Source organism: Lynx canadensis, chromosome D2 (genome assembly GCF_007474595.2).
Source record: "Lynx canadensis isolate LIC74 chromosome D2, mLynCan4.pri.v2, whole genome shotgun sequence".
Lineage (NCBI taxonomy): Eukaryota > Metazoa > Chordata > Mammalia > Carnivora > Felidae > Lynx > Lynx canadensis.
The window spans coordinates 51759421-51778541 of record NC_044313.2 but is presented as its reverse complement, the minus strand read 5'-3'; the positions used below and the strand labels follow the sequence as shown (position 1 = coordinate 51778541).

General features: G+C 44.2%; 1 protein-coding gene across 1 annotated transcript in view; it reads left to right on the top strand.

Moving 5' to 3' along the window:
* The window catches only part of LRMDA (leucine rich melanocyte differentiation associated), a 1027441-nt gene that overhangs the window by 5192 nt on the left and 1003128 nt on the right, over positions 1–19121 (top strand). The window contains exon 2 of the mRNA XM_030334023.1: positions 1018–1118. Coding sequence (XP_030189883.1) covers positions 1018–1118 — 101 coding nt within the window. The remainder of the gene's footprint in view (positions 1–1017; positions 1119–19121) is intronic.

The following is a 19121-nucleotide window of genomic DNA, read 5'->3' as shown; positions in this document are numbered from 1 at the left end:
CTGTATGTATAGGAGGATATGCATTTGTAGGGAGAAAGGGTCAAGACTGTAGTCCATGTGATAGGGTTGAATTTCTACCTCGTCATTGGAGGTAGGGAGCCCTTTAGGGAAGTCTCCTATATTTTGATCCATTGGCCAACTCTCACCCATGGGTTTGTTTTATGGGTTTTGGGATTAGTACACTGTGGTTGGATTGACATCTACCTCTAAAAAGTGGGTTTCAAAAACCTAGTGGTTGGAGCAGTGAGCAAGCCCTCCAACCTTGCCACAATCAGAAGTTCTGGCATCAAATTGCAGTTCACCTTCTTAATATTTGGGCACACACTAGGTGGTTGATGGTGATGATATAAGAGAAGGCCTAAGGGGAATTGCTCTGCAGCCCTGTTGGGGTTGGTTGCAGAAGGATCCCTGGAGGAGAGAGGCTTGGAAGCTGTGGCCACTGTTGTCCTGTCACCTTCAAGTCAACTTTGTTCAGAGTGTGGGGGATATTTTATACACCGTGGTATAAGATGGGATTGGTGATCTGGGGAGGTTTTCTTGTCCAACCCTGTTTGTTCCAGCGCCCTGCAGATTGAATGCCGGTGAGTGCATCTGCTCTGTCTTTTATGAGGTAATGTGCATAACAGAGTATTTGAGGGAGGGGAGATGGGGAGGAGAGCCAGAGGGGCAGCTGTTGGAAAGGCCTCTGAGCAAGAAGCTGATTGCTGTGATTATATCAATGTGTTCTGATGTGGGAGCCTTTTTGGACACCTGAATCTAGCCAATTTTAGTTCAGTTTCTGTTGTGCTGGGATTAGTCTCCATCATGCTAAGTGTACCAAGAAAGGCGAACTATTGGCAGAGTCCGTGAAGCCCCCAAAGCCGATTTGCTCAGGAAAAGGACACAAATGTGGCCTTCTTGTGTGTGAGGGGCGTGTGTTTAAAGTTGCGGAAGCAATCTTGGGATCAATGACTCAGGGTTGGGAGCAGCTGGGCGATTTCCGTTTGCCACATTGTTTCTGTTCCATTTAATTTCCAGGTGTCCTACATAGGCCAGGACTGCAGAGAAATTCCAGAGCACCTCGGCAGGGACTGTGGACATTTTGCAAAAAGGCTTGATCTGAGTTTTAACCTTCTGAGGTATGTACCCTTCACAAGATACCAGGCCGGGAGGCCCAGTCCCCTTGGTAACAGCCTGCAGGTAAAAGTTCCCATCCAGCTCTGCATAGGGTGTGGGGCTCTGAGATGTGTGGAATCCGACCCCAAAAGTGTGACTATGCTTCAGATGATTCTTTGGTTAGCCTCTTTGTGCCACTGAAAAAGCTGTGTGTGGACATCCTCCACCTCACCTGAGGTCCTACAAGAGGACCGTCATTGTGTCCCTTTGTTCTTTTCCTTTCTCACCGATACCATGTAGACGAGTTAGAATACTCTTGGGGAAGGAATGGGATGGAACCAGTAAGAGCATTTTGGGGTGCCCCCATCTCCCGAAGATTTGCCAAATCACAGGTAGGGTGTATATATGCGTGCTTCTTTTTTTCTTTTTAAATGAATTGGAACCTCAAATATTTGTGATTTCTTCCCGATGACATCCAATCCCAGATGGAATTACTACTCCCAGAGTAATTCAAACACTGATGGCATGGGACGGGGGGAGGGGAACTCTAACAACTGCTTCAGTCTTGGCAAAAGCTAAGTGTGATCTTCTATATTATTCCATTGGAAAATGCAGATGGTTCCTTGATTTCTTCATAGAAGGTTACCACTTGGGACTGGTTTGGGGGCTTGGAAGAGGGAAGCAAGAGGAACTTGGAAAGCAGATATCAGGGAAATGAATAAATGAGCAGGGTTCAGGATGGTGACTTTTCCTAATGAGCTGGTTCCATGCCGGATTTTTCTCATAAGTGTCCCCTTGAGAACTGTGCTGTCCTCTGAATGGAACAGACTGTTGTGGGGTGGAAGGCGAGAGGGGACTCGGGCACGTTCATGCTTCCATGCTCTGGAGTCTTTCTCTCCCAGACTTTGAGTCCAGACACTAGGAATTGAGAATTTGAGAGAAGATGGACAAAACTCAGGTGATTAAGGCACCAGCGGGTTGAGGGGACTTTGAGCCAACAGAGCCTTTTGGGCTGGTACTTCCAGAGATGCACTGTCTTCAGGGAAGGGGCATCCAGGGTGTTAAGAAGAACGTGGACACTGTGTACGTGCTCTCCCTGACTCCCAAAGGGTTTGTGTGCTGCTGGGAAGATGGGGAAACTGAAAAGTCACAAACTAACATGTAGTGATGAGAGGGTGCCAAAGGAAAAAAAAAACTGACTCTAAAGATATTTAAGGATGATTTTTGGTCCCAGTACCCAAGGAGAAGACCAAGTACACAGCCTGGACATGTGTGCACCTTAAAAAGTTCCCCATTGCAGACTCTGGGAAAGCATTTCTTTGGGCATTGGAGGGACTTCTTTCTGTGTGACTGGCTTCTAGAGGCTTGGGGTGTTGTGGCTCTGGCCACTGCCACCTTGCTGGTGGGAGCCTGGATGTGGGTTGGAGGAGGCTGTGCCCCACGAGGGAGCATGTCAGCAGGGACAGGTCATGGGACTGGGCTGTCAGGTCTAAGGAAACAGAGCTGTCTTTGTCAAACTCGGAGGCCCTGCCTTGCCTCCCTTTGGCAGAGAAGAGGCTGGACCCTGGGAGAGGGGTGTGTGTGTGTGTGTTGAGCAGGGTCAGCAGTGAGAAGGGGCTCTGAGGGTCTGGATCTATAAGGATTTGTAGGAAATGACTAGTCGTAGAGGCAGGGTAATCCAGTGAGAGGAATTTTAGTAAAAATGATTTGGAAGGAGGGGAGTTGTGAATTTGATTCTCCTTTGTTGAGAAAATTTCTGTTGAGGTGCTATCCCATTTGGTCAGGAGCCTATACTTGGCAGATAGTCAGTGCCATACTGGGTTATAACTGGATTGGGGCAGGGATGAGCAATGGAGGGGTGAGGTCTAAGTTTCAGGAAGAGTTTATGTGAGGACTTGGTTAAGCTGGAGGGACTTAGAGACCAGAATAGAGAAAAGCAGTCCTGATTTAATGTGGATGTGTTGGGGCTGGATCCTCTTTGTCTTGTTTACACAAGGGCGGGTGGGTTAGGGGATGCGACACTACCTTCTCTTGGGTGTTGGAGGAAGATGTGAGCTTATTCAAGCCCTGGTCTCTATCTCTGTCTTCATCTGGATCAAAATATTTTAGATTCTTAATTTTTAAATGTATTTATTGAGAGAGACAGACAGTCTAAGCCGGGGAGGGGCAGAAAGAGAACAAATGAACCCCAAGCAGACTCTGTGCTATTAGCATAGAGCCTGATGTGGGGCTTGAGCTCAGGAAACCATGAGATCATGACCTGATGTGAAACCACGAGTCAAAGGCTTAACCGACTGAGCCACCCAGGTACCCCAGATTCTTGGCTAATTCTTAAAGTGGAGGAGGGGAGAGAAAAGGGGAAGGGAAAAAGAAAGATGATAAACTTCTAAATAGGTATATAACAGAGGACCCAAAGCCCACCAGGCTGTAGGGCTCATCATATCCAAATGAAATAATGTGAGTCCCCATCACATTCTGTAGAAAGTTTCTCCCTAGCCCTGCCTTGCTGTTTGCATGGGATCTGGGGAGCGTACTACCTGGTCAGTTTGCCCGCACCTGGATTCACAATCACTCTCTGCTCTGTTGTCTGCTGTTTTACCTCTTGGCAGTCTATTCAAGATACTGCCCCCTCTCAAGACATTCCCTTCATTTCTCCCAAGCCCAACACAGCATTACTATGTGTAATATAGTAGTACTTTTACTACCAGTTCAAGGTATACTGGGGGGAGGTAGGTAGTACTGTAGCACATGGCAGGAGACAAGCTTGGGCTAGCATTGTTCCCGGAAAGCTTTTAGGTGCTCTGTTGCCAGAATTTTTCCCTGGTTGCAGCTCTCCTTCAGGTCAGGCTTCTTGCAGGTGACCGGGTGCCTATCCCAGCCTGTTTCTCACTTTTCCATGTCACTTACCCTCTTCCTAGAGCTGCCCTCAGAAACCCAAAATTCTTTTTGCTTTGTTATATACAGAAAAATTATTGTCCTGTTCTTTAAAGAACATCTCTGCAGGCTTCACTCCCACCCCCCATCCAGATAATCCTATTACAGTATTGCCTTAAACAGAGCAATAACTCTAATACAAATTTTGCTACACCATAGGTCCCCAAATCAGCTGTAGTCCGTTTGTATTTTAGGCTATAGTTTGTTTTTAGGCAAGGAATTATATTCATTTTCTTAATAGTTAATGTAGGCATGTGGCATAGGGTTTAGAAGGAGCAAACATGTAAACGGGGGTGAGGGGGTGGGGGGTTGGTGGTGGAATTCTTCACATGTAGTTACTTTAGCCTCCCAGTTCTCCTCTGCCCTGCTGTTTTTGATTTGGTCCCAGGGTTGTGGAATCTAGCCCTGTGCTGGGTGTGGAGCCTGCTTGAGATTCTCTGCTTCTTCCTCTGCCCCTCTCCCCCTGGCTTGTGTTCTTTCTCTAAAACAGAATAAAATAAAAACATGGTCAGTATAGGCATGTTAAACTCAGGTATGAGGAAACGCTCTTTCAAATCCCTGATAGTCTTAGCACTGGAAATCACCATTGTTGATGTTTTATTGTCTTCCAATCTTATTTATTTATTTTTTTTTTAGAGAGATTTTTGAACTTTTTCTTTTTTTAATTTAATTTTATTTTTTTCAGTATATGAAGTTTATTGTCAAATTGGTTTCCATACAACACCCAGTGCTCATCCCAAAAGGTGCCCTCCTCAATACCCATCACCCACCCTCCCCTCCCTCCCACCCCCATCAACCCTCAGTTTGTTCTCAGTTTTTAAGAGTCTCTTATGCTTTTGTCTTCCAATCTTATAATGCCAAATGTCTAAAAATGTTGGTGGTGTTTACCTTGTGTTGGAAGCATTTTCCTATCAATACTGCATTACAGTTTTTAAAGGCTTATTTCTTAGTGTCGGACATTTAGATTGTTTCCAGATTCTTACTATTAAAAATATCTCTATTCTTGTAGCACTCATGAATAGGTCTCTGACTAATTTCTTGGGACAAACTCCTAGAGACAGAATTGTCAGAGGGCTTTGACAAAGATGTCAGATTGCCCTTGAGAGGTTATACCAATTTCTGCTACGAAGACTATTTGAATACCTATTATCCCAAACTCTTCCTTGAGCTTGTTGTTGAGGTTTTCAGATTATATTTTTAGATCAATAAGGAGATCCTATGCTTTAGTCAGTGCTGGTTTCTTGATCTGCTCAAGGCAAAGATCTCTTGTTAATGAGTTGTTTCAGGTTTAGTTTCCCCTTTTCCCTGATGGGGAAAGGCTTGAGTTATCTCTGGTACTCATCCCACTCCCTGCAAGGGCCCTGAGTAGTTTGAGTGGGTTGCTCGCTGAGCTTGTTGAACACAGTGGGCAGAGCAGGGCTCGCATGGCAAATGGTGATAAATACACCTATGTCATTCTGGTAATAAAATTGAGAGGGTTTAATTGATATATGGCAACAGGAATCTTAGGTTTTAAAAATTGTTCTTGTGTCGTATTTAGCATCACTCTGATAAATGCACTCAATGGGAGAATTGCTTAGGAGAAAATGTCTCAGGTGGAAGATTGCTTGTTGCTTCCCTGACTTTGACCAGGATAAAAGTGAAAGACTGGGGAGTTGGGGAAGCTCCAGTACCGAAATGGTGGCTCTGTGCTCCCTATCTCCACCAAGGCAGTGAGGTGGACTCTCCACTGCACACTGTAAAGGATTCGAGGACAGGCACACAACCGTTTCTGTGTCTGTTATGAACTGCTAGATTAAACTAGATCTGGTAACTTGATGCTAAATTGGGAAAATGGGCAGTGGAAATTAAAAAGAACCAACGCTTTGTGGTTCCACCACCCTGGCTTGAAATCCTCCTCTCGAATTACTCACCAGTTGTTTAACTGCCCTTAGGCTAATTGCAAAAATCCTGAGTGTGTAACTGTGTAAAGTGCCTAACAAATTACCTGGCACATAGTAGGTCTTCATAAGCATAGCTACAGTTAGAACTAAAACGTGTTGGTGGGGAGGCTGAAAGCCTAGGCTTAACCCTCCACAGGGCCATCTCACTCTGTTGTAGTCATTGGGATTATTATTTAAAAAAAAAAATTTTTTTTTAACATTTATTCATTTTTGAAAGGCAGTGCAAATGGGGAGGGGCAGAAAAAGGGAGACACAGAAACAGCTCAGAGCCTGGAGCCTGCTTCTATCAGCACAGAGCCTGATGCGGGGCTCGAACTCAGGGACTGCGAGATCATGACCTGAGCCGAAGTCGGCCACTTAACCAACTGAGCCACCCAGGAGCCTCGTAATTGGGATTCTTAATGGACATTCAGGATTTCTTCTCCTTTAGTACATGGTATGTTTACACATCTCTGCATCCTTTGGTGTGACCAATGGGCAGAAACGCGAAAAGCTAGTGTGCAATTTGTCAATTATTCTCCTACCTGCTGTAATCAGTCTTAGGTTCTGACTGTAAATGAGCAAAACCCTTTGCTGATCCATGTTGGACACAAACTTTATTTATTTTTTTTTTTTATTTTTTATTTTTTAAAATTTTTTTTCAATGTTTATTTATTTTTGGGACAGAGAGAGACAGAGCATGAACGGGCGAGGGGCAGAGAGAGAGGGGGACACAGAATCCGAAACACGCTCCAGGCTCTGAGCCATCAGCCCAGAGCCCGACGCGGGGCTCGAACTCACGGACCGCGAGATCGTGACCTGGCTGAAGTCGGACGCTTAACCGACTGTGCCACCCAGGCGCCCCGGACACAAACTTTAAATGAGAACTAAATCTGTTTGAGTTTAGGGTATTTCTGGGGTGCCAGGGTGGCTCAGTTGGTTAATCCTCTGACTTTGGCTCAGCTCGTGATCTCCTAGTTTCATGAGTTCAAGCTCTGCATTGGGCTCTGTGCTAACAGCTTGGAACCTGCTTCAGATTCTGTCTCCCTCTCTGCCCTTCCCCTGCTTGTGTTCTCTTTCTCTTAAAAAATAAACATTAAAAAAAGTTCAGGGTTTTTCTTGTTTGTTTCTTCAGAGAGAGAGAGAGAGAGAGAGAGAGACTGCGCACGTGCGCACGTGAACAGGGGAGGGGCAGAGAGAGGGAGGGGCAGAATCCAAAGCAGGCTCCAGGCTCTGAGCTGTCAGCACAGAGCCGACATGGGGCTTGAACTCATGAGCCGTGAGATCATGACCTGAACTGAAGCTGGACATTTAACTGACTGAGCCACCCAGGCGCCCCTAGGGTGTTTGTTGATGCAGTGTAACCTAGCCTATCCTAACCAGTATACTTAAGTTCTCCAGCTGTCCTGGACATCTCCTAGCTTCAACCCAGTCCTCTCCTACGTATTTTTCATCTTTGCCAGCCAGGAGCATCCCTTTGTTCATATCGGGTGGGAATGGGTAAAAGCTAATTCCCCACTCAGGCTCTCAGGAGAACAGTTCAAAGGGTATGCTCTGTTGGCATGGATCTTTATCAAATCCTTTCTTTGCAGTCAGGGACCTTGTTCATACTTGTTTTTTAAAACGCAAATGTAGTGGTCTTGCTTGGAGAGCATGCCGATAGTGAAGTGAGGGTAGCAACAGAGTTGTCAGGAAACCTTGAGGGAAAGAGATGATGGTAGAAAAGATAGACTTTAGAAAGCTATGCTGTTACTGAATTTTCCAAATAGTTGTAGGTCAGTGATGAATTCCAATGAGGCATGGGTCTTTGCATGTTGAATAAGTGTTGTTTCTAAGCTGGGCAATGTGGTGAAAAGCATCTTTTTTTCTACCAAGAGAATCAGTGGCCATTCTCATGTCTCCAGCTACCAATAGAACATAAAACCAAAAGGTGAAGTGCAGAATGACTTGGCAGGTAATGATTAACGTCCCAGTAGCAAGACTTTAATTTCCTGTATTTACACTTTCTCAAGTGACCTCCATGACAGTAGCACCACCAAAAACAGCTTAAAGGGAGGAGGGAAGATCCCTGAGAGAGCAAGTTTCAGGCCCCCGTGAGTGAGGTTTAAATGACACCACCCTCTTCCTCCTCCAAGAATGTCCTGGCTTGCTGGATTTTTAGCCTTTGGCCAGAGAAAATGGGTTTTGAGCCACTGTGGGTAAGACTGGGCTGGGAAAGTGGTGGGAGGTTGGAGAGATTGGTCTAAGGGGCCATAATGAGGTTCAGCTTTTTCATAGATGATGGCCCCTCTAACCTACAGTATGATTATGAAAGCACTTCCTAAAAGAGTGTCTCCATATTTCCTACTGTGTTTGCCTCTTGGATAAGAAGTTCCTAGATTTTCTAGTACTGCCTTCTTATTTCTCTTGTCATCCATTTTACTCCATCAGAATCTTGGGTTTAATTCTCCTTTCTTCATAAAGTTTCTCTCCCTGAGCTCTTTTTTTTTTTTTTAATTAAAAATTTTTTTTTCTTTTATTTTTGACAAAGCATGAGCAGGGGAGGGTCAGAGAGGGAGACACAGAATCTGAAGCAGGCTCCAGGCTCCAAGGTGTCAGCACAGAGCCCAATGCAGGGCTCGAACTCATGAAACTGAGATCAAGACCTGAGCCGAAGTCCGATGCTCAACCAACTGAGCCACCCAGGTGCCCCTCTCCCTGAGCTTTTTGAACTTGGGCCTCACTGCTCTACCTTCTCCCTTGGCCCTTCTCTCTATCCTGAGGACATCACTGTGCATGTGGACAAGGCTGCCTTCCATGTTGTCAGGGTGGCATTTGGAAGCAGTGGTGATTTGGGGGAAGAGGGTGGAGATTGGCAAGCTTAACCCTTTCAGACTCTGTGGTTGAGAACTTGAAGAGCCAGTGAGTACAAAGTTCTGTCACAATGATGGAAGTAGGGGCTCTACGAGCATTTAGCCAGTGAAGCCAGAGATGTTTTGCAGGGCCTAGGACTGCTTTGGACGAAGAGTACTTCTTCCCTTATGCCAACTATGCTTTGTTGAGAAAGACCTCAGTCCTGTGCCAGATGGGCTGCAGAGTGGCCCTCTTGAGCCTCACAATACAGTAGCCTTGCAAATAAGTACCGAGAGGTAGCTGGCTTCATTCTCCAAGGGGGTCCAGGGACAAGTGTCAAACAAGTGACATGAGTGTTGTTTATTAACTTATTAATAACCAGTATTACTACATGCCACAGCTGAGCAGGACACTTAAAGTGTTATCTATCTCATTCAGTCTTTGCAAAGTGTTTTTACAGTGTGACTGTTAATACCCACATTTTACAGATGAAGCAACTGAGACCCAGATGGGGAAGAAATGGGCCCCAGACTACACCTGTGATTAAATGGGAGAACAGGGATTAAATGGCCTCCAGGGGGTTGACTTTAGCTTTACAGTTACTCCAAACTGCTTCTTAAGGTAGAACTTGTTGCTTTTTTGGGTGTGAGAAGATGGGTGGCTGTTTCCAAGCCTATATTTCCTTGCAGAGGGAGAAGGTTTATTTTTCCTCTTGAAAATCCTGAGTAGCCTGTGGAAGCCACCATCATGGGGTCACAGTGGATCCTCCAGTTTGGAGACCCTTGTAGGCTTCGAGTTCTGTCTGTTGTATTTTCTCTCCTGTTTCCCAAAACCCTGATTTGGAAACTTTTGGGTTTGCAAGACCTTGTGAGACCTGGGCTGGCTTAAAGGTGGGGACTTCCCAGGGAACTCACTTTCTTACTGCCCTCTGAGCTGTGAGATCTGGCTCAGATGCAGGTCACGGTCATGGGGAAAAGTGGCTTAGCAATTGCTGTGTCTCAGATTGTTCTATGTCCCAGCCTGGAGAGAGAAAAAGGGTGTGTGTGTGTGTGTGTGTGTGTGTGTGTGTGTGTACACACACTTGCACATGTATTGACTTGCATACACACACCCACCATCTGAAAACCCTCTTTCTTCTGGTCTCCTCAGGGACTGCAATGGTGGGGATTTCAGCTGTGCTCTGCTCCTTGATGATGAAAGTGGAGTGATAATGCTTTTTGCTTGGTGTCTGTGTTTAATTGCAAGGCTATAATAACTACAAATTCTCCCTGGCCAAGACTTTTCTAATAAAAGGTCTCTTCTCTCCCAGCTGCTTTCCCTTTCCTTTCACACCCCCAACCCCATCACTGCCACGGCACAAGGTCACTTAGGGCTTTAAATGAGGGAGAGAGACATGTTCGGGTTTCGTGTGTGTGTGTGTGTGTGTGTGTGTGTGTGTGTGTGTGTGTGTGTAAAGACACCTCCTCCTCCAGACCCATCATTATGGAGATCAGCTATGTGCCCCGCACCTTTGCACCACCTCCCCTAAGCTCCTCTGAGTTTATACAGAACCCAATTTTCAGTCTCCTGGGTGTCTGCTTTTTCTCTGGTTCTGAAGAAATAAGACGGGTAGAGCAGGGAAGACCAACAAAAGAGGTTTAAAAAAAAACACCCAAACCATTCGTGAGATAAAGCAAGACTTATTAAAAACAATTGGAGGGGAAAGAGAGGGGGTGTTAACCCCCACATGCCCCATTTTCTGCAGCTGGAGAAGTGTTTTAAGAAAATGCACCATTGTTGAAACTTTTTTTTTCCTTGATGGATTTATTTATAAGGTAGAGAAATATTTTCCCCGTAATTGGGTAACTCTTAATAGTAGCAATTGCATATTTATCAGTGTGAGGGGCTGTTATTAATGTAACTGTCAGGCCCAAACACATTTCTGCATTAAATCCATTTAGTATGTGCATTATTCGGGCTCGAATGTCACCGGGACATCAAAGCCCCGTAGGCATGGAGAGCTCAGTGCCCTGCTGTGGCTGCCGAACAGGCCCTTGATCAATAAATGTAACATGTTAATGCAGAGCAAATAGAATAAAAGATTTCTTTGACAAGACATGAAAAATCACCTTGTGGCAGCTGGCATGTGATGCCGTTTCTGGGGAGACACTAGCAAAGTTGATCTGACAAGTAAAGAGGAGAGATGATGGTTGTAAGGTGCTTTTGTTTCAAACTTCTTTCTTGACCTGTCAGGTTTTGAAGGCGCCTCAATGGCTCTTTTTTGTCATGTGAAAATTGTAGTCTTAGGTAGTTATGAAGCAGTTATCTCTTCTCAAATTGTGAATGCTGCTGTTTAATTGATTCACTTAGCATTTGAAACTGTCACGCATTAATAATTGCGAAATCCTGTAGATACTGCTCTAGTGTGTCATGCTTAAATGTGTAGTTATCAGAAAATTAATATCCTTAATGAACCGGTGCTTTCAAACTAACATTGCATGAAATCTCTTTTGCCCTTTGATTTGCTGAAGCCACATCCGCCAGTTTGCAGAGAATCACCTCTCGACAGTTTGCTTTCTTGATGCCCGACAAATGCCAGCTTTGCTGTGGGTACATCGCATGCTCAATGACAATAAATATAGTAATTATACTGGAGTTAGTAATTAACATAATTGTAGTCAATTACGACAAATACAGTGCAGAGCTAAGTAAATGAGAGGGGAGAAATTAGCAAGCTAATTGATTTATCTTTACTTGGCTTTCTATTACAACTGGCAGGGCTGTTTTTCTTGGGGGGGGGGCGGGGAGAGCAGGGGAGAAAATACCCACAAGGATTGTTTACAAGTAACTGATTTTGTTTTGAAGTTGCTTTGTCTTTTGACTTATGCGTCACCCCCCACTCTGCTAAGAGGAGGAAAAAGGGAAGAAAAAGAATTTAAATGCCAAGGGAACATTTTTGTTAATTTCACAACATCAAGCTGAATGCAACATCAAGCTGAATGCAACAGCTAACCCGAGACAGGATTTAGCTTTCACTAAGGCTTGTTAGTTTTTTCTTCCCAGCTTTTGCTCTGGTAAAAGAAAGTTTCAGTGTGTGTGTGTGTATGTGTGTGTGCGCGTGTGTGTTCACTCCTTCGTTCTAAGCCTCTATTAGTAAGGTGGTGCTTTGCCGAATAGTACATTTGGGGGTTATATATGCATGTTAATTTGCTCAAGTTTGTGCTGCTGGCTTGGCACAAGACTCGGGCATATTTTACTTGGTTCAGCCCCACTTGGTCTTGTTATGCCTCCTCCCCTTAGTACCCAGGGAAGAAATGGAGGAAAGGAGTGGCCAGTGTTGGAGATGGAGGGGGAGGGGCTCCAGTGAGGACCCCTTGCCCCTTCCCTTCTTTGCCACACTGCAGGGTTCCCTAGGGCCCTGGGCTATCACACTCCTGAGGCTGCCTGGAGAGTTTTTGTTGGAGCCTCCGTGTGCATTGGTTTTGAGCTGGTCTCTGTGCTGCTTGGAGCCTTGGTTAATGATGTTTATGGTGTCCCTGTTCTTTGTTCACCCCTTTAGTGTGACTGCTGTTCAAGCCACTCGGAGAGTGTGTGTGTGTGTGTGTGTGTGTGTGTGTGTGTGTGTGTGTGTGTGTGTTTGGAGGTTCAGGGTCGCATCACAGACCGTTTTTTTTCTCTCAACTTTGAGAGACAGGATTTCTTTTCCCTTGTCTCTTGACACACGATGGGGGCAAGCAACCAGAGCCTTTTTTATGGTTGGAGTGCTTAAAATCTTCCCCTGGTGTTACCCAAGGTTAAAATTTAGTGCTTTCAGGACATGACCGTTCACGTATCTGGCATCATTTCTCAAACTTCCCAATCCTCCCAGGGTATTCCCCTGAAAATTTAGCAGTTTAGCAAGGAACAATTAGTTTAAAAGACTTTTATTTGGCTCTTAAGACTCGACTGGCTACATTTCTAGTCTGACATGAAGGGAGATCGAGGCAGCAGTTCTACTTCCACATAGATGGTGCACAGAATCCTGCAGGACCTCAGATAGAATGCGGTTCCTCAGAAATATTAAAATGTCTGTATTTTGGAACAACAGGACATACTTGGACACTGCTTAGTGTGGTCATTCTTCATGTGTACCTCATTTGGAAACAAAATTGGCATGAAATATTTATATACAAGGAATCATTTAAAGTTTGCAGGCATAATGGCCTTTCTGATGAAGTCTCAAATTATTGTGCTAAAAATGTGTAGATCTGAGGGGAAAAGACTCTCCTCGTAGGAGAGGGGAAGATGGTACCTGGAACTCTAGCTTGAGTTTGATACGGGTCATGGAGATACCAAATGATTCACAGGTGTAGCTTTGTTTCCCAAAAAAAGATGGATTCTCTATATTGTATACCTACGGTGAGGGCGTTCTGCTGTGAGTGCCTGGAAGAGGCCATGAGAGGGGAGAGACCGAGAATGTGTGAAGAAAAGCACTTTTGCTGTTGACCACTGTCAGAATGTGGCATCTGTAGTAGTTTTGTCACTGTAATGTCCAGTCAGCTGATGGTTTTTATGCTGTTTATTTTCCTGAGTAGTGCTCAGATGTGGAGCAGATGTGAGTGGGGAAGAACTTCAGATGATGGCAGAGGAAGCCTCTCTTCACTTTTAATATTGTACAATAAAAGTTAACCTAATTGGAGCTAGTTTTGTTTCTGTACTACCAAAGAAATGATAGGACAGGGGATAATTTAGATGCGTTCTTTTCAAATACGATGCTGTTTGCAAAGGCACCATTTCCCCAAGACTCTGTTCTGTTTCACGGAGACTGAGACCCTTCTAGATGTTTAAATATGTGCATTTTGAGCTGCTTTGTTTCTTGGAAATTCTAGTGACTTCTCTTGTTTGGCAGCAGCTTTGTGGATTGAACCCACTAAAATGCACTGTGGGCTTGGTGGAGCAGAAAGTAAGAAGGGATGGAGTTAAGAGCTTTTGCTGTGTGTCCACTTTGAGAACCTGGAGTAGTAGGCATTTGCTCACTTGTGTGTCAGTTTTTGAAGGGGGTACACTAGAATTGCCTGGTGGGATGTTGATTTCAGGGACTTTTCAGAATGGATTCCCTGTCCTGTGAGTCCATCAGGGTTCACACCTCATAGGAGCAGTGGGTGATGAGGACCCTGAGGATGAACCTGGGTGGGTGGATGGTCTCTATCTGTGCTGACAGTTGAGTTGTGGGTCTATCTTGGTAGGCTCCTAGGAATTCTTTCCAAATGCCTAAGTCAGACTAACCTCACAGATAGCCAAGCATCCTTCCAGGTGGAATTAGATAAAACAAACAAATATCTTGAATTCTGTTCTTGGAGGCAGGGCTCTGGTAGGACTACTCAGCCTGATAATGACTCCCAAGGTCCTTTTGTAAATGTCTTGCCTCTGAGGAGTACTGCATTTATTTCCCCCTGTGACATGAAGCCCTAGAAGAATGACTGTAGGGGTAAATTTAACCATATAGTCAAAGGTTTTTCTTCCTCTTTAGCTGATGAGTGGAAGTCAGGCCTGGAGTGACTTATGTTTTAGAGGATGCCAGTGGGGTTACAATGTTCTTTCTAGCTGCCATGTATAACTGGTCCCTCCAGGGATGCATCACTCAGGAAAGTGGTCTTCAAGGTCTTTTAATGGCCTTGACCATTAACAGCCATGACCGTAGATTATCATTCAGCTAAGTGGAGGTGGGGACTGCTCAGAAAAGCATGGTTCCCCCAGAGATGTTCAGAGTTGTCCTCAAGGGCTAGAGGGCTTGGATCATTGTAGGTCTCTGTTTGTTATAGATAGGTAAGTATTCAGTGCATGCTGAGTTTCCCAGCACCTAGAACTTACAGATGTGATGTTTCCCCTAAAAACCTCACTCATGCTCAATCAGGAGATAAGGCTAATACAGATTAAATTATTAGAACTATGCAAGACCACTGTTAAATCTAACCAGAGGACTCTGAGAACTTACTAGTTCTATTGGGGAGTGTACTCTGTTTACTGTCTGGAAAACTTGTTCTCTTTGAGTTAGCTGCTGTGGGGAGCCACATGTGGAGAGAAAGGGTCCAACGGTGATTTGACCCAGGTGAGCCCTGAGGTGGCTCTCAGATCTCCCTAGATAGCCACAGGACAACTCCAATTTAGTGTCAAAAGTGTATTATTGACTCTCATGCTCAAGGAAGTTTTAGGAGGGAGGACTTAGTCAAAGGAAACTGGAGGTGGGACTTGGGCCACACCTTGAAGAAAGAGCAGAGTTTGCCACACTGGGTCGATTTCTGGGCAGGGTAAATAGCTCACACAATGTCAGCAGCACGTTGGAATCAGGCTTGTCCTGAGTAGAGATGGTGAGACTCTGGTCTCTCTGCCCTCAGAAGTTGGTGAGAGTCGAGAAGGAGGGAAATGGGAGAGGATGGTAAGCTCCCTCCCATGCATGCAGACATAATCCTTGCACGGAATGGGGGTGGTTCTGAGACCTGGGAGCTCAATGGGGAGGGAAACTGACCAGGCCAGAAGCTTTGGGGGGAGGCCCATCAAGTAAGGACTTGGGGGAGGTATGGATTCTCCCCCTTGGACCTTCCTACTGGAGTGATAGGCATGTGGCAAAGACAAGCCAGCTCCAGCTGGTGGAGGGCAGCCAATTCCCAGGCTAAGCAGGGCCTGAGTGCTGGCCCTGACACACATACGTGGCAATTACGCTGTTAGAAGGGTCACGGTTAATGCAGTTCTTCGATGACTCCTGCTACGAACATGCTGTGCCGTTTAGCACCCAGCAAGGCCCTGTAGGCTGGCCCTGGGCTTATTCAGAAGGGGAGGAACCAAAAACTTAATCTCCTCTTTGAGAAATTACACTTTCTATCCTTGTCTCATGCCACGGTGTTTCTGCAGGGCTGGCATCTAGGGGTGCATCCCCTCCCCAACTTGTACTTCACTGGTTTCTGTGAATGCCTTGGGGCCTTTGCTGCAGCTCTGCCTCCCATTGGAATAGAAACTTCTCCAGGATGGGATAAGAGCTTTTTTTTTTTTTTTTTTTTTTTTCCTCCAGAAGGGCCCAAGGCAGAGTTAGGCACATGATAGGTGCCCCCTCTACTGGAAGATCTTATCTAATTTGGCAATTTCTTACTTGCCAAAATGGATGTTTAAAAGCATGTTCACATTTCTTTAAAAGAGGTACCAGTAATGGCAAGTACAATTTGTCCACCCATGTACCCTGGATGTTTTAGTCCTTATAGCAAGCTAGGTGTTCATCAGGGTTTGAAGACTGGAATGAAAGTGGATGGAGGGGGAAGGGACTCTGCCAAGGGCAGCTACCTGGTCAGTGGGGAGCCAAGACCCCATCCTCAAAACTTATTTGCTTAACTCCTTCCTATACCTTATTGTATTCCATGTGTTTTCCCAATCCTAATTCATTGTTGTCCTCTTTATCTGGTAAACTGGTGTAGGTTGGTAACTAAATGGTAGAGAAGAGGAAACTGTCTTACAGGCCCATGAAAAGGGAACAGTCACTGTCCCCCTCCCCAACGCTGTTGCTGTTTGGTGTTCTTCGGAAACTTCTATCTGCCCTCCTCATCTTTAAGGGGAGATGATAAACATAAACCATGAATGTTTACATCAAATATTAGTGTTCTGGAAGTCTGTAGAAAATTAGGCTGCATTAACTTCTATTGTCCTGTTCCTTTAGAAAGATGAACAAAAATCCAAGAAACTCCCTCTTGGTCAAATAAGAGGCCTCTTGGGTGGGGTGAGGCCTCACTAGAGTTTTTTTGCATCCACCTCAGGTAGTGTCTGAGTCCCACTGCTGCTGTTGTGTGTCAGGACAGCCATTTAGGAGGTATGAGTCTGTTCACTGGCCGGTTATAGGAAAAGAATAGTGTCTACTTTAGAGGTCTCTGGATTGCACAAGAGGTAGATTATTTGAACGCAAATGACTTGTCAATTGCTAAGTACCATGTAACTAGAAGTATTTTTTTTCTCCAGTTTTACTGAGATGTAATTGACAGAACACTAGTCCAAGGTATACTACAGAACGACTTAATACACGTACAGGTTGCACAATGACTATCCCAGTAGGTGTAGTTAACATGAAATGAATTATTGTCATTATATGTATTTGGTCTTGTAAATGAGCAACCAAACTCTTGTTAGTTTGAAGCTCAGTCATTGTTGGAGACCACAAAGTCAGGAGTTCTGGATGATGTCTGATCTGGTGCAAAACCAATGAGCATGAGACAGGATACTTGACTTTAGTCTTCACCCCATCACAAATTGGCTCTGAGATATTGAGCCAAGTCATCTAATCTGTGTTATTTTCCAAATGGGGATAAGGGACTCCTCTATCGAGGTTATGCAGATCAAATGAAATACTAAATATAAGAGTTTGGTTCCAAAAGAAAACACCTATTAGCATTTACTTTTTGATTCTTGTTGACAATTAGCTTCAGGATTACTTGGCTTAGGGTCATGTGGCATTCGTTGCCTGTGACTTGTATTGAGATTGAGAGGGAGATCATAGTCCTACAGTGTTTCCTTGCAAGAAGCATGTGACTGTTTTCTACAGCTATAAGTTTCTCCTCTATTTTTTTTTTTTTTTTTGCCTTTACCACAAGTAGGATTTTCTATAATTTCTGATTGACACAGAATTGAATGGTTCTGTTGTAACTAACAGGGTCTGTTAGCTTTTTAAAAAAAGGTCTTGTTAGAGCCTCTTCCCAGAAGATAACTATAAACATCACATTTAAGCAGTGTGTAGGGAAGTAGCATATGGCTATTTGAAATTGACTTACTATTAAAGGAAAAATGTACTTGTGGGGTACAAACTGGTCAGATGACAGAAAAGGTGAGGAAATAAACATGGGCCAGAAAATCTAGGGTGACACTGCTCTGGATTTTAATAGGAAGAAATTTCTATGGATTGTATGAAAGCTTTCATCCGTTGGCTCTGTGAACTGTTGTATTGGTGCCATGCTGAGGCCTCCCCTCATCCTGCGTATACCAAGGAGTGATGATCATGTAACATGGACTAACAGTTCTGTACGTCTCTCTCATCAAACCCTTCCAAACCATTTTTACAGATGAAGAAACTGAGACCTAGATTGAGAGGTACTATGCCCAGTATCACATAGTACATGTTGAAATCTGGGACTCGCTCGGATTCTGCTTCTCCTAATGCTCCACTCCTCATCATGATACCCTAACCCTGTTCTTCATAGAATCACATGCTGTTAGAGGAACCTTAAAGGTAGGTTGGTTTAATCTAGTGGTTGTTTTAAGTATTGTCTATACGCAGTGTGGGGCTCGAACTCAGGACCCCAAGATCAAAAGTCTCTTGCTCTTCTGACAGCCATCCAGGCACCCCAGTGTAGTGGTTTTCAAAGTGATTTTTCTAGTGACAGAATCCTTGTCAAACAGTTTTATATAGAAAGACCATTATGGGATAAGTGTGGTCATATTTTTTGAAGTGAGTCCACAAAAGCAATGAAGCTGTTGAGATGAATGCTGGGTTCTCGATAGCAAGGTTGGAGACCTGTGAAGTTTGCTCCAGGTCCTGGTGTTCAGATTATGGTAGGTTTGGCTTTGTGCAATACCTAAATGCTATCTCAGTTAAATAGTTGCAAATGGTGAGGTTCCCCTCCCCCTCTTAAAGTTCATCTTGCAAATATCAGCATATTTTTTAGACAATTTTAAGAAGAAACTTTGAGATCTGCACAAAAGGAGTTAATCTGGCAGCATAAGATAATAGGCCGTTGCTCTCTAGTGTGTTGAAATTGGGTATCTAACATGTTTGAGAGTGCATACTGCGCTTAAATTATAGTTTTAAAAAATGGCTAAAGTAATTTAAATGTTAAATTCAAATTAGTCACTTGAAGAATCTCAGACGCCCCTTGCAATACTCCGGGGTTCTGTGCAACAGTTTGAAAAACACTGGCTTAATACTTTATTTTAACAAAGGAAATTGAAGCCTAGAAAGTACACATGGTTGAGGTGGTGCTAGGGAACAGGAAATTGGGCCAAAGAAATGTTGACTTTTTAAAATTAGTTTTTCAAGCTTTGCTGTTTCTTTTTTCGAGTTAGTAATACCTACTCATTTCAAATGTTTTTAAAAACACATGAAAAATAGACAAAACCATGATCTTCGTGCTAAACAATAGACCACTATTCTACTTAGAATATGTGTAACTTCTTACAAAATTGTGTTCAGGATGTGTATACAGTCTTGTACCCATGTTTTTTTTTCTGAATGTTCTATCATGTCCAGTTTTCTTGGATAATGTGGTCTTTTATCACATACGATTTTTTTTTTTCCATGGATGCAGGGTAATTGAGTCATTCTCTTATTGACATATTTAAGAACTGTTTTCC